At 42.3% G+C, this 24,340-nt stretch overlaps 1 protein-coding gene across 2 annotated transcripts; it reads left to right on the plus strand.

The window, feature by feature from the left end:
• Positions 1-2,307: 2,307 nt before the first annotated feature.
• Positions 2,308-17,636, plus strand: PLP1 (proteolipid protein 1). Of its 2 annotated transcripts, none has more exons than XM_007447585.1 (7): positions 2,308-2,481; positions 10,674-10,860; positions 11,615-11,876; positions 12,955-13,123; positions 13,554-13,627; positions 14,415-14,480; positions 15,554-17,636. In XM_007447585.1, exons 1-7 carry the CDS (start codon positions 2,478-2,480, stop codon positions 15,623-15,625), a joined length of 834 nt encoding a protein of 277 aa, XP_007447647.1. In that variant the 5' UTR covers positions 2,308-2,477; the 3' UTR covers positions 15,626-17,636. The 2 variants fall into 2 exon arrangements, with proteins under 2 accessions (XP_007447647.1, XP_007447648.1); XM_007447586.1 differs by having other exon boundaries at positions 11,615-11,771.
• The last annotated feature ends 6,704 nt before the right edge of the window (positions 17,637-24,340 follow it).

Below are 24,340 nucleotides of genomic sequence, written 5' to 3' on the forward strand. Positions count from 1 at the left end.
AGGCACCAGGGACAGTGAACATGACACAGTCACCTGGCTGAGCCCCTTTGCCATCCCAGGCATAAGAACAAGGTGCAGAGAGGAAGACATGCTCCATCAAGGACTGTGGTGAAAGGAAAAGAAAGAGAGACAGAGAGAAGCAGAGACAGAGATGGAGAAACAGAGACACAGAGAGATTGAGACTTGAGGAGAAGACAAAATGAATAGTATGGCAAGAGAGTTGGAGGAAAGGAGAAGAGAAATGTTGGGGAATATGGTTGAAAAATTGGTATCTGTGAACTTACTGGGAACACATATTTTCTTCCAAGTAGCTTCGCAGTCCCCAGAGCTGCTGCTGGGAATCCAGGGGCAGATTTGTGAGAAGCTCAGCCTGAGAGATTTCCCCTGCATATGGAGCTGTCTCATCTATTCGAGCTGTAAACAAACATCTCTCTCATCCCCTAAATCAGAACCCCCAAAGTTTGCACTCAGTTTCTTCTGCCATCTGAGAAGCTGAGGGCACACCCTTGGCCCATTTGACTTCTTGCTTTTGGTCCCCCCTCTCCTCCAGGGCCATTCTCACAACAACCATCCAGAAGTTAATTGTTGGCACAATCCTACAGTTCAGCTTTCTCAGTAAGTGGAGTCTGTGGCTGGAGAACAGGGCTGGCGAGGTCAGGGATCCTGGGACCCTCTACCATCAGTCATATGGCCTTAGTCTGGTCTGCTCCAGAAAGCTACTATTATACGGTTCTGCCAAAGGGGTAGTGTTTACAGGGATCCTTTCTCCTTGGGGCTGGTATAAGAGCATAGGATATAGAGTTCTAGGACTCTGGACAAGCTTCAACTACTGCAGGACTCAGGAACCGAGGGGACCCACAAGAGCATCTGCAGAAGATTCACCCATTTACTAACAGAAGAGCCTAAGCCAGAAATGTGACCAAGGTCACAACACAAAGAGAAAACTGTAAGACACAATTTTGCCTCTCTCCCCACCATAGGAAGGTTCTAGACTCTGCTCAGTATCTCCTTCCTCTCCTCTCTTACCCCAAGGCAAAACCATGGGGAAAATTAGGGAGGTGGCATCTCTTACTTCCCTGGAGTCTTAATGGTACTCTTCCAGTTATATGCCAACCAGTTTCCTTATAGGCCGTCCATGGGAAGATGTGGGCCTCAAGGGCAAGGGAGTCGTGTCTCTCTGAGACTCCTGAAGGGATAGGGAACATGAACAAGGAGCTAGGTAGACACTGGTTAAGATTCAGTTCTTCTAGAAAACCTTCCATAGGCTAATCCCACCCAGTCCTGGGCACTCAAATACCTTCACAGTCTTTAGAAATAAATGTTATTAGGTTTAGTATATTATTCCCTTGTTTTTGCTACTTGGCTATTTTTTCTTAGTGTTTCTCTGAGGAAAGAACCATATTACTTTCCCCTTCCCTCCATCCTCCCTGGCACCCATGGCTTCACCTCAACCCACTCCCTGCCTCTCACCAGCCTGGGTTCAGCTCTCTGATGACACTATTCTCAGGGTGAGATATTGACTACCTAATTCCCAGATTGTGTTCTCGTGTCAAAGTCAATTACCTTCCATGGAAATCACCCACATCCCTAACTCTGACCTTTTCTTAAGCCTATTCTGTGAACCTGCACAACAGGTCTTGCCCCGTCCCTGGGTCTCTGTTATCCTGTCTATAAAAATGATTACAATTCTAGTTTTCTCCAGCTTGGTCAAAATCTGTTCGTGGAATCAACAGCTTGTGTTTTGTCCTCATTCAGTTGAAACTAAGAAGGATTTGGAGGAAATTATTTTAAAAGACAATTTTTCTTCTCTCTTGTGTTTCTGGAGCTGGGATGGCAGGGAAGGAGCGCTTATTTTCCAAATGGTGGTGGGGAGAGTAATGGTGGATAGGGTCAAGGGCAGCTAGGGGTGAGGGTTGGGGTTGGGGCAGAGTTGGAAGGACTGGGAGATGGCATCTAGGTTTTAGACCCTAACTGCCTCGCCAGGGCTACTACCTTCCTGGCTTCTGACACTTGTGCTGCCACATCCCACACCAAATAGATCCAAGGATCAGTTGGAGGCCTGCAGGACCTCTTTTTATCTCCACCCCCAAACCACATTTCCAGATGTCTCTGCAGGAAAGTGAAATTCCACACAGGCAAGCCTTGGGGGCGGGGGGGAGAAAAAAATGAGACAATTGGCAGTGAAAAGCAGAAAGAAGATGGAGGCCTTAGAGAGGGAGTATCCCTGAGGAGGTGGGGACAAGGGGAGGAGAAGGGGAGGAGGAGAGGAGGAGGAAAGCGGGCCTGTCCCTTTAAGGGGCTTGGCTGTCAATCAGAAAGCTCTTTTCATTGCAGGAGAAGAGGACAAAGATACTCAGAGAGAAAAAGTAAAGGACCGAAGAAGGAGACTGGAGAGACCAAGATCCTTCCAGCTGAACAAAGTCAGCCGCAAAGCAGACTAGCCAGCAGGCTACAATTGGAATCGGAGTCCCAAAGACATGGGTGAGTTTCAAAAACTTTAGCATGGAAGATTCAAGCCAAAGCACAGGAATTTGCAAGAACTTTGCGGTTCGGGGTTTCTAATGGTTGAAATGAGTTGTGTTTTGGCACCTGTTTTCTTTTAATTCCTTAGCACGCAATTAAATTACCTCCTTTGCTGTACTGAGAATGATGCTTTATTGTCAAAGAACTCCAGCAGCACGTGGAGAGTCCCACAGGTCCTTGGAGAGAGTGCCCGGTGGGCTGGATGTGGTCACGTGTCCTCCTACCCCCTCTCTTCCCTCTACCTTCTCTTTTCCCCTGGTTCCCAGGCCCTGGTAATGGCCCAGTCAGCTGACATCCCTGGTTTTGCTGGAGGAAACTAATGTTGGCTGGCCCTCAGCTGTTCAAAATAATTGCTTGCTTGATACAAAATTTGGACCCTGCTGGGCATCAGAAGGAAACTGGGAGAGATGGGCTCAGGCTTGGACATGGCTGAGGAGGCCAATCTCAGGTTCAGGAAATGAAAGTAAAGTCCTCAGTGGCTTTACCATAGGGAACGGATATGGGTAAGGGTGTGTGTGTGTGTGTGTGTGTGTGTGTGTGTTTGTGCGTGCATGCACATGTATGGGTGACCATATGTAGCAAATATTAAAGACTTAGCCTTCCTGAGGCCATGGCTCAGACTCTAAATCTTTGCTATGACAAGGTTGATGGGACTTTAGGGCTCTTGCTGACTTGGTTGAGTACTGGGGGCTTCTCTGTAGAGAAGCTATGAGGCCTGAGGTCTGGTCTCTGGTGGTGTCTACTCAGAGCAAGGTGTGCAGAGCACAAGGGTCTTTGTCCACACAGGATGCCCCAGAAACATGTAGACATTGCTCGCATTTGGCAAAACAAGAGCAGCAGCTTGAATACATCCTAAATGAAATGAGAATCAATTGTCCTGAGTATTCACCATCAAATGTAATACTCAGAAGGCTCCAACAACATCCACGGAGATAGGTTTTCAGTTATACTAAGCTGGTGTCAGACTTTAGGTTGTTTCATCCTGAAACACTGAGAGAGCTTTTTGAAGAGTGTATTCAGGCAGGATAATTAAGAGGGCAGAGAACTGGACTAGAAGTTAACACAACCAGGTTTGAATCCCAGATCTGCCACTTATGAACTTCATGACATTGGGTAGGTTGCTGTAAATTATCACTTCATCATCTGGAAAATGGTGATAACAGTAACTGCTTTGTCTACTTTCAGGGTTATAAAAATCAAATAATAATGATGTGGGAGTCCTTTGAAAATGGGCAAGCTCTAGAACAATTGTAAATAATAATAATTCCAATTATTATACAATAATGCATGTACAGGCTGACTCTTCTTTCCAAAGTGTTTGGGCTTTCTTTGTATGTACTCTGTGCACTTGGGTAAGAATCATTTGTCCAATTGAGTGTGGCCAGGTGAGAAGTGAATGTTGGAGGAACTCACTTCCTGCCCTAGGTAACATCAAGAACCCTACCTAATGTCAAGGCAGCTGATTGGGTAGCTTGTGAATTAAAAAAAAATGAGAGGGAGTAAAGAAGGATGCTGAATATTACTTCCTTAGGGGATGAAAGCCCTGAGGAAAAGGCAGGAACAAATAAGGTGACCATAGGGATAGTTTCCTGTTATGGAGGCTGGATGATTTCCTTCAGGGGAGATTACCATAGTGAGGGCACAGTAGAGGTCGTGTATTGGATCCCAGATCCTGGGGGTGGGCCATACTTGGGCCAGGTGCACATGATGGAGTAGCCATTGAGTTCTCAGTTATTCAATGACAAAGTATCTCAAGTACTTTGTAAATAGTAGACCATCTCCAGCAAGGTACTGAACTGCTACTACTTCTGACATGGAGTGTGTTGCTGTTTAACTATTGTAGTAGACAAATTATATCATGGAATCTGGGATTGGAAGGAATTTAAGAAGATGCCTGAGCTTATTCTCAATGCAGGATTCCCTTCTACAACAGCGAATTAAACATTCCTACAGCTTCTTCTTAATCGCCCCCAGGAACAGGGAGCTCACTACCTCAACCATACAGAATCCAGTAGGATTGGAAGTGAAGAGGAACAGGGAATTCAGTAGTGTCCACACAAAAGGTTTACGGGGGAAATGATAGTTCATTAAAACTTGTCCTGACTTGGGAGAGGGATGTTCCAAATGAGTCTTTGGGATAACAATGGAACTGGAAAAGAGCCAAAGAGCAGTAGCTGATTAGTAACACAATGCCATTACTGAACAGCAAAAAATTGGCTCCTGCAAAGCCTGATGTCTGAGAACAGTGGCTGTTACCCCAGTAACCAGACTATGATGCTTCCATCCAAAGGTGGCTGTTTGTTGAGCAGAGTAGTTTTGGCTGGCTCAGAGTAAGTGAATGTAGCCTAGGCAAAAAGTGTGGAGGCAGAGCAGGGGTCCAGTTTTTTACAAAATGCCTGAAGAATATCTGAATCCCATCACGATGGCAAGAATGCTGCAAGAATGCCAGGAGCTAAAAAGAAAGCAGATTCAAACCAGCACATTCACTTACTTTTCCTAGAGACACTGACCAAAATGATCATAGGTAGCCTTCCCCACCCCACTCCTCACCTTGTGCCTGCAGAGCCAGAGGCGCTCTTGGAGAGCCAGGCAGATTGAAAGGTCTGCTCTGCTTCGAGGACCTTTTGCTCTGGCTCTGTGCTAGGAAATCCAAGAATTTACTCAATAGCCTGACAACTAGAACTATGCTCTCAAATCTCTCTGAGTAGTAACAAGGCCCAAGAAACCCCTGGGAAATGGGTGGGAGGGGAAATGTAGTCTCCAAACCTATGAAGGCAGAACCCCAGCCAGTGGAATCTTTTTCCCTTGTTACCTTTTTGTGTATTAACTTAAATCCTTGAAAACCATCCCCAGGATTCCTGGTGCTGAAAGAAAGCAACAGTAGAAATGCCCTCCTTGCCCACAGAACTTCAGGTCCAGAGAACATCAAGTCAGGGCAGTGACCTGATCAGGAAGTGTCACAGCAGCCATGGGAGGTGAACAGAGTAGCTTTCCCTTCCTTTCCCACTGTCAAGGCCTGCGCAGTGTCAAACTCACAGCAAAAGCTCAGCAAGTACTGATTGATTAATTCCTCCTTGGTTATTTTAAAATGGTCCTAAAGGTGATCGTTCAGTTCTGCACTGGCCTCTGAGCTTTCTGCCAGACAGGGCTCTGGAAAGGAGTCAGTGACATCCCAAGGAAGAGAACAAGGTTCCCTAGATCAGCTTCACACTGCAACCAAGGGGGGAGGAGGAAATGGTGGGAGACTAACCTAAGGAATAAGGTATGAAAACAGTTGTCTCTCAGCTTAGTGCCAGGTGCTTCTCTTTAACCTTTCCAGAAGTGGGCAAGGTGAAGACACTGTGTCAGAGATAGAGTTGAACAATCCAGCCTCTACCCTCGTCTCCCAATGTTTGGGTATAAATTGGCATACATGTGTGCACATGTGTATCCATGCATGCGTGCCTGTATGTGTGTGTTTGGGGAGGTGTAGGGAATATAGGAAACAAGGTGGTCCAGATGCTGTTGCCATGGCAATAATAATACCTGTTCAAAGGGGAGCCTGAGATTCCTTTTATATTTAACTCTGCATGACTTGACTATCTAGCAAGCTTGGATTCCCATGCCTCAGGGGCTACAGAGCCCCTTTCCAGTGCTTGAATGTGGTATAAGTGCTGATTTCATGTAGGAAAGACAAGATTATAGGCAGGGCTTTGTCTGGTCAGGATAAGGCCAGAAGCAAAAGTCTTTGTCTCTGGCACCTCCTGTTGATTGTTCTTTTACTCCTAGAACCCACCCACTCATCCCCATCCATCCCCAGTACCAGTCACGGCTGCTCTAGCATCTTGGTCCTGTCAACTGTGATAGGTCCTGATCAAGGGAGCCTCTGTTCATGGGGTGAGGTTAAGGGGTGGGTTCTGGGAGGAGGGTAAGACTTTAGCTCAGATTAGAGACTTAGGGAGATGGGGCCAGTTTTTCACTCATTGAGCCTGCCTGTTGTTTAGCTCTATTGTATAGGATCCTTCTATCTCTCCCTTTGTCAGCTGGATTCAAGGGACAGGCTGGGAATTGTGCAAGGCACAATTGGTCTCTTTCTACCATCCCTTTCCATGAAAGCCCTTCCTTTCCTCCCTTTGATGGGTTCCCAGATTCACACTAAATTTCCATCATGGAGCTTGTCCTTGAGGCGTGCCCAGGGCATGGGAAAGGAGGGAGGGCTTGGGAGCTTTTGGCTCCTGCTTAAAGAGACAGCATCAGGATCAGTCCAGTCCCTTGGATAGACGAATCTGGATGAGTCACAGCAGTCCCATTGATCCTTTTCAGACTCCTGTGAAGAGCATTAATGAGAAGGGCTTGAAGTTCTATCACAGATTGACTAGACTAGTTTGGGGAGTTCGCAGATATATCTAGCCAACACTGAATATCTCCCCTTTGCTTACATTTTGCCCACAGGACTTGGTTATACACATTTTAACACTAGATTATAGGCAGCTTTGGGTTTTGATTCACAGACATGTTCGTTTTCCCCAATAAGACTGAAAGGTCTTTGAAGAAAGGGACTGGGCCTTATAATTCCCTTTTGTTTCCCATAGTGTCTAGGTTACTGCTAATATGCTTAATAATTGTACTGAATCCAATGAACAGAAATTAAAGGAAAACACCGGGGAAGGTTATTATTTTTCTTTATCAACTCTCAACAAAGTCAGGTGGTTTAATCCAATTCTGTTGCATTGGGTAATATTGCTATATAGTTCTTTTATGCCAACTCCACCATGTTGCAGTCTATACTTAGCTTGGAAATGTGAGAATGTCCTTGCAAGAGCCAAGGAACTTCAGAATCCCTCACAGCCTTCCTGAATCAAACTGATATCTTTTCAACCGTGAAGTCTTCTGAAATGGAGACCCTCTGGCTTTAGGTTCACACATTCCCAAGTCAAAGGGAACCCAATGGACCTTTCTCAGAATGTTCTGATTGTCAACTACTTTGATGACACAATTTCTTGCATGTTCTAAGTTTTTCCCAGTTGGAATCCAAAATTTGATTTTTTGCTTGGACTGACTGACTGAGATCCCTCACTTCTGCTGAATTTAAATGCCCCCAGAACAAACATTTCATTTCAATGTGAAGAGGTGGACACCTGATGCTTATGCTGATCTTGTTGAACTGTTTATAGCTGAACAGTGATAGATTTATCCAGGGCCATTTATTTCCAGCTCCATGTTAGAGACTCATTAAAGCCTATGTCCTTTTGTACGTTGCTTTGAGTGGCAGTGGAGCAGAAAAGGGGGTGCTAAGTTATTTGAGCTCTAAGAAAATGGAGGAAAAGTGGACGTAAGAAGAAAGAATATCAGTTGATGATTCAGAGTTGCTCCCATGGCTTAGCCCTTTATCACCCAGTAAGAACACTATATGTGATACTCTTTGGTTATTTGGATGATGCTTGAGGGATCAGATAGACTAAAGTGGCTTTTTTCCTCATCTTTACAACCCTGGAGGGAGCATCAGCTAAAACTCAGAGTGGAATTCTCTGTTTGGTTAGCAAGAGTTCAAGTTTCTCCATCCCTGCTCACACCTGCACCACCATTTTAGCCCTTTCCAGGGTGAGAAAGCTGGGGTGAGTGAGTGGGCACAAGACGGTCACTTGCTATGGACGATGACTCTCCTTACTCTGGGCTAAACAAACAGTTCTTCCATTGTTCCCTGGGTCTGATCCCCTCCCCACCCCCAGGCCTGCAGGCCCCTGCAGAATACCAATGAGGCTCCTGAGATCTCAGGGAAAAACAAGGCTTCTTTGTCCAGGGGAGCTATGGAGGGCTCTGTCCAAGCCTTGACCCTGTGCTGGGGAGAGAGGGAACAGTGGGGTCACTGACCTTCCCTTCCCCCACCCCCAGACTTCAGAGACCTTCTTTACTAGAAGATTCTAAGAGTTTGGGGGTGGGGAAGAGTTGGATAGGCCGAGAAGGAAAATGGCAGCACTGTTTATTTCCAAGCTCCTTTTCTTGACTTACAGGATGCATCTAGTATCTTAACCCGTTGAGAAAGAGGAAGATCAGTTTCTGAATGTTTCCTGAGGACAATGAGCAATTTAAACTGCTATGGTTTTCTCTCTGATATATACATGTGTTTATGTGAACATTTGCATTCACGCATGTGCCCCCGCCCTGGCACGTGTGTGCGCCCGCGCACACCCGCCGTGGGCCAGTTCTAATGAAGCACTGCTTCCCAAAGAGACCAAGTTTTCTGACAGCAGTGCTTCAGTTCTTAGAAAAGGGAGGAAATTCAGTTCTGCTGCAAATGTTAGCTACTTATTTTGCTTGGCTTGGGCTTCTGAGTTTTGTCTCTGGTGTGACATACAAGAATCTTTGAGGAAGTGGCTCTTTGAGCACCAAGGAAGGGCTGTCAGTTTAGGGGACAGTGGGTGAGAGGACTCACTCATTCTGTGGCTCTGAGAACAGAGATAAGTAAATGTCTCTGCCTCAACTTTCTCATGATAGAGATAATTTGGTCCTTCAAAATCTGTTCACATGGATGCAGTTCAGCCAGGCAAATCACCAGATGGTCAAGCACTCAGGTCTAAAAAGAAACTGTACTATTATTAAGAGGTTCAGGTAAAGGACTCCCCCGATCCCTGGTACCCTAGAATAGACAAGCGAGCTTTGGATAAAATCCAAACCTAAAAATTAATACAATTTATTTTATTTGTGTAAGGAGTTCCAACATGCTTTTCCAAAATAGCAGCTTCTCAGCACATTTGCTGATTATTTGTGTGCATGTGTGTGTGTGTATACACACAAATATTTTATATATGTGTATACTACATATATACACAAAAATACAAAAATAATTCATATGCCATATCTATATGATATGTGGATAGATAAAATCAGTGTATATATAACATTTTTCTGAAGAGTTTAACACTTTCATTTCTTCGACCTTTTGGGGATCTGGCCGAGAGGCCAGAGGGAGCCATCCTTTTCCCATCTAGTCAGTCATCTACTGGATATTTTTTAAGTTTCACTCCATGTGACATCTTAGAGCTCAGGGCTAGTACTTAGGGGCACAGCTGCTCTCAGAGCCTGTGACTTGCGTGCCTTTCCTGCTTCTCAGCAACACTGGCTTGGGGCCTGAGGTACCAGGTCTGGGGAATCTCAGGGACTCTTAGCACTTTAAGACACCTGTGTTCCCAGGCCCTGGTGTGTTTTGCCATTCCAGAAAGACGTTTCATGCTTTGTTGACTTTGTATAAAGTCTCTTTGTAGCTGTTTTGACAGAACTCCAGGGTAGGACTGAGGGTGGGGACATTGGCCAAACTGTAGTATTGGGGGACAAATCAGCCATGCAAAGTGTCCCAAAATCATTCAGCCTGCATTGTTTATTACTGAGAATAATAGTAATCCTCCCATTACCATTTCCCATCCTCTGCCAGTTCCCTCCTTTCCTTTGGACTGCTCTCCACATATCCAGACTAAGAAGAATCAAGCATTCCGTGCAGCAAATACACACAACGTTCAGGAATACCCAGGAACATGGAATTTCCAAAGTTTCTCCACCTGGAATGCTGTTTAAGGCTCCAATGTTGTCTGACAATATCAATATCTCTGGCCTACACTCACCCCTTCCTGGAATTCTACGGGCATTTACCCTTTATAACCATTTACTTGGCTGCCTGGAATTGTTAGTTGAAAATATTAGGTCTACCTAGCTCATTCTCCTCAGTAGACAAACAAGTCCCCTGTGGCAGAGTCTATGTCTTTACGCCTACACACTCCACATAATACCTAGCACAATGCTGGGCACATAGTAAGTACTCCATAAGAGTTGATAAATGATGAAAACAAATCAGAATGAGAAGAAAGGAGGGAATGATTGCATCATCTCTCTAGCCGGCTACCTGAATACCGATTGTTCAAAAACCCACTTACATTCTGGGAATTAAAGGTAAGGATTTATCTTCAAGAATGGAACAAAGTATAGTTTGGGGGGGGGTCAGTCTCACATTCTAAAAGTCTAAGGTTCTAGACTCTCCTGCTTTTGGCCTCTGGGGTGACACCCCCCCACCACCTACCATCCGTGCCTGTGAGCACAGGGCCTGGCTGGGCTGGTGGAGAGTGATGAGTGATGAGCTATGTATTGCCCATCCCTGACTGTTTACCCTCTTTTGTCCTCAGGCTTGTTAGAGTGCTGTGCGAGATGTCTCGTAGGGGCCCCCTTTGCTTCCCTGGTGGCCACTGGATTGTGTTTCTTTGGGGTGGCACTGTTCTGTGGCTGTGGACATGAAGCACTCACTGGCACAGAAAAGCTAATTGAGACCTATTTCTCCAAAAACTACCAGGACTATGAATATCTCATCAATGTGTAAGTACCTACTGTCCCCCACGAGCCCTGTCTATCTTGGAGATACAGAACTCATCAGTACCTTAGTGACTAGTAGGGGATTGGTGTGGGGACAGACAGGATTCCTGGATCTTCCTTCTGTGTGCAGGTTCTACCTGTGCCACATCTGAAGCCCTAAATGAAGGGAAAGTGCCACATTCAGAGGGGGAGTTCTGCCTGCCTGCCAGCCCACTCCTAACCACACCCACCCCGCCCTTGCTTTGTCCCACGTTTTAATTTCTGCTAAGTAGGGTTAACCTGGACAGAGTTGGAGCCTCTGAAGTGGTCCATGTAAAGAACTCGGGGGAGGCACAATGACTAGACAGGGTGGGGCTGCTTCTCTTGGTTTACCACACCGCTTGAGTCCGCTCAGGCACAGTACTAAGCCTCTCCTGTTCCTATAGGGCAAGTTAGACTCCTCTTCTTTCATGCCTCTTCCTTCTTGCCTAGCTCCTCTCTACTCTCTCCTCTGAGGGAGCATCTCTGAAGGGTCAGGTCAAGGAGAGTAGTGCCTCGGTTCTTCAGGTTACAGGGTAAACCAGGTGTTGGGGAGGAGCATCTTCTTTTACTTCAATAAAGATAAGGTAGAAGCACAGAGGAAGAACCTAGTGATCCCTCTAAAGAATCCCTAGCCTTGTTTAGGTGCCCACTCAAGGGTCCAACTAACTTATGCAGCAAGGGAACTGGGTCCTCAATTCATTAGATTTTCTGGCTTTTTGTCTGTCTGTTAATGTAGGATCCATGCTTTCCAGTATGTCATCTATGGAACTGCCTCTTTCTTCTTCCTTTATGGGGCCCTCCTGCTGGCTGAGGGTTTCTACACCACCGGCGCAGTCAGGCAGATCTTTGGCGACTACAAGACCACCATCTGCGGCAAGGGCCTGAGTGCAACGGTAACAGGGGGCCAGAAGGGGAGGGGTTCCAGAGGCCAACATCAAGCTCATTCTTTGGAGCGGGTGTGTCATTGTTTGGGAAAATGGCTAGGACATCCCGACAAGGTGATCATCCTCAGGATTTTGTGGCAATAACAGGGGGTGGGGGACAACTGGGCGTGAGTCTGTGGCCTCACCCCCACCCAAGGCTGAGTCCTCTTTAGGGGCCTGGCTTTTGAGTGAGGACGTGATGGCTGCAGCCAAATGAGAAGGTCAGGAAGAACGTGGTGCCCAGCTGGCTTAGCTTCACTTTTTAAAAGTTCCCTAGAAAATTTCATCTCAAAAGGAAAAGCATGAGTTTCGTGGGATGCTTTGTTCAATCAGACCATTTCTAAGCCATCTGTTGGTACCCCTTTACTCCCCTCCTAGCTGGGACCACAACAAGAGTAGATCTGACTGCCCAAGAGTTTAAAATGCTACTCGTGGGATTGAGATGTAGGTAGGTACCTGATCTGAGAGGGAGGGTGGATCATAGAAATTAAGTAATTGACTCCAAGATGGAATCCATAATATTCTGGGATCCTACATTGTTGGAGGCCCCAGAGGGAGCTAGTGTAGATCTGCATATTTAATGCTTTATCTTTGTTAGAGGGCTATCCACGCTTCCAGTGAGGTACACATTGGTTTCCAGCCTCTAGAGTTAAAGATCCTTTGGGGGCTGAACATCTGTGGGTTGTGGTGATGTCTTTTGTGGCTAGCAGTTGGCTTAGAAAGGTTTTGGGATTGGAAATTTAAATCTCCTATTGGCTTTGTTCAATAACTAGGGATCCAAAGTCCTTTGACAAAGAACATTTTCTAAGCTCAGCCTAAGGCATTTAAATGGCACGACTTTCTTTCAAGATCTCTTTTGATTTCTTCATACCTTATCTGCCCAAACAATCTCCTGAAGCCTCTCTAACCCAGGGGTCCTCCTCACTCCAACCCCCACCCATTCCCCCCACCCTCTGTCATATTTGGGGCCAGTTCTCTAGTAGATACTGCCAATGACATTTGGTAGAGGTGCCCTGCTTACTAATTTCATTTGGTGGAAATCCCTGGAACCTGGTTTCATGTCTGGTACATACCATTCCAGGATCTCCTTGTTTATATTTCAATGTCTAGAGGCTGATGTTGATTTCTAACCACCCCATGTCAATTGTTTTAGTTTGTGGGCATCACCTATGCCCTGACAATTGTGTGGCTCCTGGTGTTTGCCTGCTCTGCTGTGCCTGTGTACATTTACTTCAACACTTGGACCACTTGCCAGTCTATTGCCTCCCCCAGCAAGACCTCTGCCAGTATAGGCAGTCTCTGTGCTGATGCCAGAATGTATGGTGAGTTAAGGTGGCTTGGCTCCCCTACCCCCTATCGAAGCACTATATATTTGGTTCTTAGGGTAAGGAAGGTGGTAATTATGGGGAAAAATAAAAATATGGATGCTTGAATCTAGTTTGTTAATCCTTCTCATTGAAACTGGGGAGGTTTCTTCCCTGAGAAGGGAACTTCTTGGAGGTGGTGGGAGTTTTCTTGGCTCTTTGCACTGCTCTACCCCAGTTGACTGCTGTCCCCAACCCAGAAGCAGCACATTTCAATAACGAACAAAAAAATTTGCAACTGTTTTTTGGGTAAATCTTTAGAAAAGAAGATCCTGATTGTCAGTAGGACCCAACTTTTCAGCCAGGATGATTAAAGATGGAAGAAGTGCTCCATATAGCCCCATAACTCTGTGAAGCTTACCTTGGTTGATATTTATGTCTTATGTAGGTGTTCTCCCATGGAATGCTTTCCCTGGCAAGGTGTGTGGCTCCAACCTTCTGTCCATCTGCAAAACAGCTGAGGTGAGTGGGGCATTGGGTTATTTTACAATGGAATGGCTAGTAACATAAAATTTCTACCCAACTTTGATTTTAAGGACCACAATTTCTTTTTGCTGGATTTTGAGTTAGCAAATTGCCTTCTATAAAATATTGCCTGAGCCAATGAGCATACATGGTAAAATATCTATTTTCCTTAAAGCTGCAGAGAAAGCCTTCCATTCTAAGACTTCCTCCCTTAAAAGAGAAATTTGTAGCTCTAGGTAAAGGTAGAGCTTAATGGCAAAATCCCCCAAGTGAAAATTTTCATTCTTTTACTTAAAAACCTTATCAAGAAAATGGGTTGTGCCCAGACATACGTAGGCTTTATAAAACACATTTAGTTTGGAACTTCTCAATCTCATTTAAAAAGAAAGTACATTTGAAAAAGGAAACATTGTATTGAGAATGGATATTATACACAAAGGAGGCAGGGGAATAAAAGTAAATCCTGAGGAAGAAGGCAGTAAACTATTTCTTTGAAAGCAAAATGTTTTGGGATTCTGGGCACACCCCAGGGGAATCAGTTGATTATTTGGGAAGACTATACTATTTTATGAGTATTCTGTGTTCTGGGTGCTATGGGGTCAGGTGCTATGGTGTACATTGAAGAATGGGAGGCCTACACTCACGGATGTAACAACTTAGTTAGAGATGCCAAATTAACACACAGAAAGATATCAACACGTTCAGAAAGTTGAACTCATGATCTGCAGCAGAGCCTATGTCAGCTGTTGCAAGACCCAGTTCTCCCTTTTGCATTTTCTTACAGTTCCAAATGACCTTCCACCTGTTTATTGCTGCGTTTGTGGGGGCCGCAGCAACACTGGTTTCCCTGGTGAGTTGTCTTTTAATGATCTTGGCAAATAAGTGGTCCTGGGTACAGCTATGCTGAAAGGTAAAAAGAGGTAGATTCCTTCTAACCTTGAAGTGCTGGAGAAAAGCTGCTGGGCAGTGACAGCAGAGTGTAGAGACTGTGGCCTTCTACTTTGGGTTGGCAAGGCAGAAAATTTTCAGAAATGAGATAAGAACAAGCAAAGTTGTGTGAGGAAGAGGAAAGAGATTCCTGGTCAAGAATAATAAGATAGAGCATTTACAGAGCATGTAACATTGCCAGGTGCTTTGCAGTCAGAAATTATAGTTAATTCTCAACACATTCCGGTCAGATCAGTGACAAGAACACTGAAACATTACTAAACATGATTTACATGATATACTGTAAATAGGAATCATCCTGGATGCTCTCCAAGGGATTTAGTTACTCTCCTGAAAATACTGGAAGGACCTCTTAACATTATTAGAATTGTTATTATGGATGGTGTTTCGGCGCAGTGTCAATGTAGTGCATTCATTGTTCAGATTAAGAACCCGGGGTACTGAAGGGTGAAGCAATTTATCTCCAGTCATTGAATAAGTGGTGATCAACCAAGGATCAGCTTGCAGCACTCCTGGTCCCCACCGCTGAGGCTTTTCTACGGAGTCGAGTTGTTCCTCATCTTGTGAAATAAATGGATGCATTAAGCAGGGGAAGGCTGTGCTGCACGGTGTGGCTATGCGTCTACAGCAAGCACTCTATGAATCCAGGTCGCTCAGACACGTAAGATATGATGATGGCAGAGCCCAGTTAGTGTTCACTTTCCTGAGGAAAACTCAGTGCTGGGCTGAGCAGCGGTGTGGAAAAATTCCTTGTTGAGTTGATTCTCTGGGCCTGGGCCATTGGAAGGAAATGTCTCAGAGAGGACTTCTAGTCAAGTATACAGGGCAAAAGCCTGGATGTGCTGCTTTTTGCAGAACAGGAGATTTTTTCTTTATTTAACTATGATTTTATTTCTACCCTTCCTCGTTCCCAAAAGGAGTGGAGGAGGGAGACTTTTCTACTCTCACTCATATTCTCTCTTCTCTTACCTACAGCTCACCTTCATGATTGCTGCCACTTACAACTTTGCCGTCCTGAAACTCATGGGCCGAGGCACCAAGTTCTGATATCCTGTAGAAATTTTCCTTTCTCTAATAGCGAGGCTCTAACCACACAGCCTACAATGCTGCGTCTCCCATGTTAACTCTTTGCCTTTGCCACTGACTGGCCCTCTTCTTACTTGACGAGTGTAACAAGAAAGGAGAGTCTCGTGGTGATTAATGTCTCTCCGTGGACTCTCCCCTCTTACGTACCTCTTTTAGTCATTTTGCTTCATAGCTGGTTCCTGCTAGAAATGGGAAATGCTTAAGATGGTGACTCCCCAACTGCAAGTCACAAAGAAATGGAGGCTCAATTCAATTTCCAAGCATCTCCTGAGGACCAGGCACTTCCACTGATGGAAACAAAGTGGAAAGAAAGATGCTCAGGTAGAGAAAAGGGATGTACCTGGCCCCCTTGCCATTTTGGGGGCCAAATATATTCTCGTTGGTGTACAAAACCGAGAACTCACTCCTGTCTCCCTATTACCATTGAAGATAGAAGAAAAAAAGAATGCCAGCAAAACAATGAGAGCATTTGCCCAAATCTACCTATTGCAGCTGGGAGAAGGGGGTCAAAGCAAGGATCTTTCGCCCATAGAAAGAGAGCACTGACCCCGATGGCAATGGACTATTTAAGCCCTAACTCAGCCAACCTTACTTATAGCATAAGGGAGCGTAGTGTCTGTGGAGACAAAGGGAGCACCTGGCCTTATACCTCATTAGAGAAGAGAAACAAGGTGTTGTCAGCATTTTCTCACTCCCTTCTTGATAACAGCTACCATGACAACCCTGTGGTTTCCAAGGAGCTGAGGATAGAGAGAAACTAGCTCATATGAAAAAAGACTGGCCTAAGGAGCAGCAGTTGCTAGAGGCTAACGGTGTAAACTGAGCCAGCCCTCTGGTAGACACAGGATAGATAACTCTTTGGATAGCATGTCTTCTTTCTGTTAATTAGTTGTGTACTTCGGCCTCTGTCATATCTTCACAATGGTGCTCTTTTCATGGGGTATTATCCATTCAGTCATAGCAGGTGATTTGAAGATCTTGATTTGTTTCAGAATGATGCCCATTTCATATTTTTCAGTTTGTCTATCGCTTGTTTGGGGTTGTACCAGAAAGGTCTGGAGAATGATTCTTTGGTTATGATTCTTTAACAAATGAAAATTGGACATTAAAAAACGCAAATGATGTGTAAAATTGGCTAGTTATTGCATCTCTTGGGATTTTAGACCAATTATTCCATCCTTTGCAGAAACAGATTTGGTGAATTTGAACCTCAGTTTGAATAACCTATTTGATCATTCTTTCTAGCTGGCGGGAGATGATTTGATTTAGCAATGTTACCTTGGTGTATTAAAGAGTTAGGTTTAACATACAGGTTATTCTCTCCGGGTGCAGACCATATAACTGAATGCACCAGCCATCAGCTATTCAGTTGGTAAGCTTCCATGGAAAAGGAAAAGTGGAAAGAGTTTGAAATTCGAATAGCTCCCAGGTTTCAGTCTTCCCTTTCTGTGTTTGGGTTTTAACTTTGGGTTAAAAAATAAAAGGTTGATTTGTCTTTATTAAGGGAAAGATTTTATGGGTATGGCTGTATGTGGCTCTGTTGCTGTAGAGTCGTTTTGTTTTCTCCCCCAAAGTGGTTTCAACAACGTTTAAGGAGATGTAAGGTTTACAAAAAGACACTTGATATTTGCTTTCAGAACAGTATACAAGACAAGCTTCCAGGCTGCATAGAGGGAGCAGATGGAAAAGATTCTGTAAGAAACCAATCAAGATCAAGGAAAGTGAAGTAATCCATACCTTGTGTTTTGTTTTGATTTAATAACATAACAAATAACCAACCCTTCCCTGAAAACCTCCCATGCATACATACACACATATACACACATGAAGAGAGTTAATCAACTGAAAGTGTTTCCTTCATTTCTGATATAGAATTCCATTTTTAACACACATAAAGGATAAACTTTTAGAAACTTATCTTACAAAATGTATTTTATAAAATTAAAGAAAATAAAATTAAGAATGTTCTCAAACACTGTGGCTTTTGATTGAATTGTTCTATTTAACCCTACAATAGCAACTCAAAATAATTGTACTTTTATTGTGCTTTGTTTAAGGAGCTTATTTATTTTTCAGGTCATACAAGTCATTCCCACAACAATTTTCTGAAATAAAGAATAGATAAATCACTTCTATTTTTATAGCTGGAGACACTAAGAAATAGAGGCAAATAAAGTACCCAAAGGAATCCAATAATCCAATAAATACGTATCTGAGCTTGGACTAGACCTCAACTCAGGTCTTGCTACCAACTCATTGCATTTTAAGGTGTCTTTTCTCTTAGAAGTTGGGTTTCAGAGTATTGTTCTACTAATTCAGAGTCAAGTATGGTTTCTTCTTTAATATGACAATGGTGCCCCAGCCCTGGTGTGTATAGGATTCAGTTATTGTTAACTTTTCTTGGAATTGTTTGTATATTCCAAAAATAACACTTAGTGCTTCATACATGAATAATGCTTAGTTTTATCTGGAAAGTACTGCTTGAAAGTTTTAATGTAAGGGCAGAGCAGATATGGTAAGGGCAATGTGAATTTAAGCAGTCTGTGGCAGGGCAGTGTTAAGATAAATTAGTGACACCTGCTACCCTAATGGCCAGCCCAGTAGCCCACTTGGGACACAGCATTAAATCCCTGTCACAACCCTAGGCTAGAATTTGACACTGTCAGACAGTAGGCACTCTAATGACCAGCCTAAAGAAAGCTGACTTAAAGTTAGCTGTTGATTCATTGTCCCACAGTTGCAGATGGCAAGGAGCATGATCAGAGAGAAAGGAGAGTTTAGCTTGGGGGCAACAAGTCAGTCATCAGTTAAGGAGATCCGTTCAAGAGTAGCTTCAATTTAATCTCCTGGTTTCTGCTTCAATGCAATTAATATTTTGCAAGCAAGGCTGGTTGGATGACTTTAAGACAAAGAGAATAAAAATATGACAAGGACTTATTTTTAGACACTGGCAAACAAGGACACAGCACTATATTTTGGAGAATTGATTCAGGGTGCTATAGAGTGATGTATTTTTGCCTCAGAAGAGTGGAAAACCAGTTCCCAAGAAAGCTGTGTTCTCCATCTGCCCTTATTTGGCTCTGCCCTCTGGGACAGATCTATAGATGGAGTTTCCAGGCTCTCAGAAGCTGAGAGTGTCTCCAGTCTGTCAATTGAGCCCATTGTTCTTAGCTCTGCCACACACCATAAACCTCTTTTCTCTGAACTGAAAGAGTTCTCTTTGTGCTTAGATCAGCCAAAGATCAAGATGCAGCAGTATAAACAAGAAACATTTTCTTACAGCATCAGTTGTACTGCTTTTCCTATCTTCAGGGTCAGTACTGAGTGCAGTTATGCAGGGTGTGGAAGCTGTGGCTTTGGCCAGAACAACATTCATTCATTCACTAATTCAGTCTACAAATATTTATCGGGCACTTACTAAGCTTTGTGCTAAATCCTGGGAGTTTCAAGTTTGGGGGTGATGTGGGTAGAAAGGGGATAAAGATATGATCTCAAGGATCTCACTCAGCCTCAGCCATAGTGGAGAAGAGTTCCAGGGTGGAGCAGAGTGGAGGCAGGGAGCATGCAAGAAGCAGTCTGACCGGCTGACTGCAGTGGGCATCTGAATTCTCCCCTCAGTATGTGGGAGAGGTCGTGGTTAAGGGCCATGACTTCACGTGGCTCTAGTTTTCTAGGGCCCTGATAAAAACAAAACTTCAATTTAGAGTCCTGACAACTTGTGACTTGCTCTCTATGTCACCCTGCTCCTGGCCTTACATGTGACAGTATTTATGTACACACTGTCACAATGCATGTGCGTGCTTCCACCCACTCAGTCATCTGGGGAGTCAGAGGGCACACAGATCAGGATTTATAGAAACACAGGCTATTCAGTCTGCCTTTTTTTTCCATCCAGGCTAAATCTGAGAAGCCATGAAGGTAATAATATAAGACACAAGGTACTTCTCTCTTTGATTTTTCATACTGTGAGCACAGATAGTGTGTCTATTTTGACATTCATGGTTAGCTTGATGAACATTAAGTAACAGAGGGAAGAAATATTCATTCTTTTTTTATTCCTCTTTTTTTATTGTGGTAAAATATACATAAATCATATTTATTTTAACCATTTATAAATATGCAGTTCAGTGGCATTAAATACAGTTACAGTGTTGTGTTAACCATCACCACTGTCTATAACCAAAACTTTTTCATCATCCTCAACAAAAACTCTGTAACCATCAAACAGTAACAGCCCCATTTTCCCTCCCACCAGCCCTTAGTAACCTCTGTTCTATTTTCTGTCTCTATGAATTTGCCTATTCTAGGTACCTCATGTAAGTAGAATCTACAATATTTGTGCTTCTATGTCTGGCTTATTTCACTAAACATAGTGTTTTCAAGGTTCATCCATGTTATAGCATGTAACAAAATGCCATTCCTTTTTCGGCTTAGTAAATCCCACTGTGTAAGAAATATTCATTCTTACATTTAAAAAAATCATACTTGGCCTTTTCCTACATCAATAAGCAGGTAAGGAGTTCAAGTCAACATCTATAAATTGAGAAAGATTTTCCATGTCCACTTTGAAGCAAGCAAAAAGCTTTTCACAATTTTTATTGTCCTGGAAACTTTGGTGTCTATGTGTTCCTGCTCTGGAACTCCTTGAATTGATCAAATTTATTCCAAAGGAAAGAAAAGTAAGATAAAGTAATGAGTGTTTTCCACATCATGAAATAAGCAAAGGAAATCCAACCTTAACATTATTCAAACCTTCAACAAATATTTATCTAACAAATTCTCTGTGCTGAGTGCTATGCTAGATGATGGTAATACAGCTGTGACTAAAACAGAGACAGTCTCTGCCCTCAGAGAACTCAACTAAAGACAAAAAGGGTTAGGGAGAGAGACTGGAAGTGTGGTAAAGAATGAGACTAACATCTTATGGCAGAAAAGGTGGAAAAAACAGAATCAGGAAGAAACTTGTACAGTCTCATGAGAAACAGAGTCAAGTAAAAGAAGATGGAGACATGTGACTCTGAGTCTAGAGAAAGAGGCCTGACATGCTATGGTATTTAGGGTTGAAAAATGTTAAAAGGCCTTCTACTTTTTTGTTCACCAACATGGACAGTAGACCAGCTCTAGGCTCTGAAGGAACTATCTTAATTGATACTCCATGTATTATGTGAAGCTCTACCTTTCAAACATGAAAAGGGAAAAACCACAAAGCTGGGTTCTGAGGGTTACAACATTAGAACCAAACAAGTGAGCTGATACTTGCAAATTTATAGGTGGCTCTAGTTTTTTAAATTTTTTTTCTGATTAAGTTCTTTTTTAAAAAACATTTATTTGAAATATAGTTGATGTACAGTAATATTATATAAGTTACACATGTACAATATAGTGATTCACAATTTTTAAAGGTTATACTCCACTTATAGTTATTATAAAATATTGGTTAAATTCCCCGTGTTGTACAATATATCCTTGTAGTTTATTTTATACAGAATAGTTTGTACCTCTTAATCCCCTATCCCTATATTGCTCCTCCCCACCCACCACTGGTAACCACTAGCTTGTTCTCTATATCTGTGAGTCTGCTTCTTTTATGTTATATTTACTAGTTTGTTGTATCTTTTAGATCCCACATATAAGTGATATCATACAGTATTTGTCTTTCTCTATCTGACTTATTTCACTTAGCATAATGTTCTCCAAGTCCATCCATGTTGCTGCAAATGGCAAAATTTTGTTCTTTTTCATGGCTGAGTAGTATTCCATTGTATATATATACCACATCTTCTTTATCCATTCATCTGTTGATGGACACTTAGGTTGCATCCATATCTTGACAATTGTAAATAATGCTGCTATGAACATAGGGGTGCATGTATTTTTTCAAGTTAGTGTTTTTGTTTTTTTCAGGTATATACCCAGGAGTGGAATTGCTGGGTCATATGGTAGCTCTGTTTTTAGGTTTTTGAGAAAACTCCATACCGTTTTCCACAGTGCCTACACCAGTTTACAATCCCACCAACAGTGGACGAGGGTTCCCTTTTCCCCACATCCTCACTAGGTAGCTCTAATTTTATTTGATGACTTGAGCTCACGTGTAGAACAGATTAAAAAAAAAAAAGAAGGGAATTGTGGCCCTTGCAATCAAAGCTTTCTTCCATGCCCGCAAATGTACTAGGTATGAATTTGGTGAAATCTTATTTGATTTAAAATGTGAAATCAGCCCACATTAACAAAAAATGCGAACATAAACATAAACATTCTTCTGTTTGCAGATGATATTATTATCACAAGCTATGAGTGATCTTAGTAAACAAATGTCTCAGCTAATTATTTCTAGAAAGAAAGTTTACATATCAGTAAACAAATTTGTCATTTTCAGTAGATGCTCCCAACTTCTCGTTGGTAAATAGTGTCAATAATTCCATAAAGCAAGTACTTGAGGATATATTCTGCAGCTAGTATATTTGGTAGGACACACAAGTAAATTACATTTCTCAAAGCAAGGTGGTTTATGGGCGCTTACTAAGTTTGTTGTATGTGTGTGTGTATGTGTGTGTGTGTGTTGTTTGTTTGTTTCTTTGCTTTTAGTAGCTGAGGTGGTTATAGCCACTTTCAAATACTTCCGGGTTAAAAAATTTTTTAATGTCACGTTTTATGACATGGGGTTTTGATGGCCTGTTTGTCTCAGTGTTAAAGAAGACACAAAATAACCATCTGAAAAGGATCTTGGCCCAGTCCACAGGCAGCCACACCTCCAACAATAATAGATACACTTTACTAAGCCCTCTACAAAGTATTTTTGATGTCTTATATCATTTAATCCTCACATCGGTCCTATGAAGCAGCAGCAGGTATTATCCGTCAGCTCCAGACTAGAGCAATGCACCATTACTGGTCACATCAGTTTGAATTTGAAGATGGCCAGTTTATCTCAGTTCAGCTGACTGCTAAAGCTGCAGAGCTGTGCTGCATTCAGGTGCTTGTCAGGGAGCAGAACATCAGTCATTACAGCTCAGTCCCTACCAGAAACTCCACTGAGAGAAATAGTAGTTATGAAGGAAAACCTGCAGGGAGTGTAGTCCATTCATCCCCTAGTCATCTCCACATATTTTTGATTGTGCAATCCTATAGTAAAACATACCCACCTTCCCCCTGCCCCATGACCTTGCTGCTCCAAGTGTGGTCTGAGGACAAGCAATATCAGGATCACCCGGGATCTAGTTAGAAATGTGGTCTCTCAGGTCCTGCCCTAGAATTACTGAATCAGACGCTGAACTTTAACAAGATCTTAGAATGATGTGTGTACACACTAAAATTTGAGAAGATTTTCTGAATACAATCATATAAAAGGTATTAAAATATATCAATATAATACACTTATCATTTTTTTACTTGACCAGAAGAAACTAATAATTTACCAAAAGTAGAAAGTCAACAGACCACATTCTTTCATCATAATCCAATAAAACTAAGAATAAACAATGAAAAGTGGACCCAAAATGATTTTTTTTTTATAAATTGAGGAATGCTTATAAGTAATCCCTTAACCAAATAAGAAATCATAACTAAAAAAGAAAAACCCAAATTTCCTCAAATGTAATAACAAAGAAAAGATTTCATTCCCAAAACTCCATACTGAATAACACTCTTTTTCAAACTTAGGTTTCTAGAAAATTGTATAGCTGTACACAATATTATCTTTAATTTTGAGAAAAAGACCCAAACCAAATGAACAAAGTATATAACCTCAGACATGAGAAAAAGAAAAACAAAGTAAAACAAATGAAAGCAGGAGGTAGGTATTAAGATAAAAGTTTATGTTGATTCACTGGAAAACAGAGAAAGAGTTGAAAATGTAAATGAAACCAAAAGTTGGTATCCGAAAAGACTAATAGAATAGATATTTCCCTGCTGATTCTGATTAAATAAAAAGAAAGAAGGCAACATTATACCATGTTAGTAACAAGAAAGGAGATACAAAGATGGAAGAGATTAAAAATATTAGAGATGATTATGTACAACAATCTGTCAATTTATTATAAAATCTTGAGCACACAGAATGTCTCCTCTTAAAATATAAAGCTCTGAAATGGACCCAAGAAGAGTTAGAAAACTGGAACAATCACAGAATAGACAGAAATATTGATTACAGAACTGCTATTGAAAAGAAATGAGGCTCAAATGATCTCACAGTTGAGATCAATATAGTGGAACTGATACTATGTGTAATACACTTATCTTTAAAAAATTAATGTGATATTTGTGTACTGCCTTACTAGTATATTATACACATTATAAAGCATGCAAAACAGAACATTTAAAGTATGAGATAAATATGAATAATATCTTGAAATAAAGTTTATTTGATTATATATGTAAATCTATCTCTTATTTGAAACATATTGTTATAAATATTTTAGTGAGAACAATGTGATTGAATATGCCTCCTTAATTTTGAAGTGATGGTTTAACATTTTGGAATATGGAGTTCAGTTTAAAGTAAGGCTTGGCTCCAATGACTGTCATAGCTAGAAACGATATCTCACAAAGATTCATAGATCTAAATGGCTGCAGTATGACATTAGCTGTGCTCAGTAAATCTTGTTGCTAACTTTTCATTTACGCAAAGGTTTTTTATTAAAATTTGGCTATTAAACATCCACTCTCCCTGACATCAAT

The sequence above is a fragment of the Lipotes vexillifer genome, unplaced genomic scaffold (assembly GCF_000442215.2).
Source record: "Lipotes vexillifer unplaced genomic scaffold, Lipotes_vexillifer_v1.1 scaffold1990, whole genome shotgun sequence".
NCBI classification, from domain to species: Eukaryota; Metazoa; Chordata; class Mammalia; order Artiodactyla; family Lipotidae; genus Lipotes; species Lipotes vexillifer.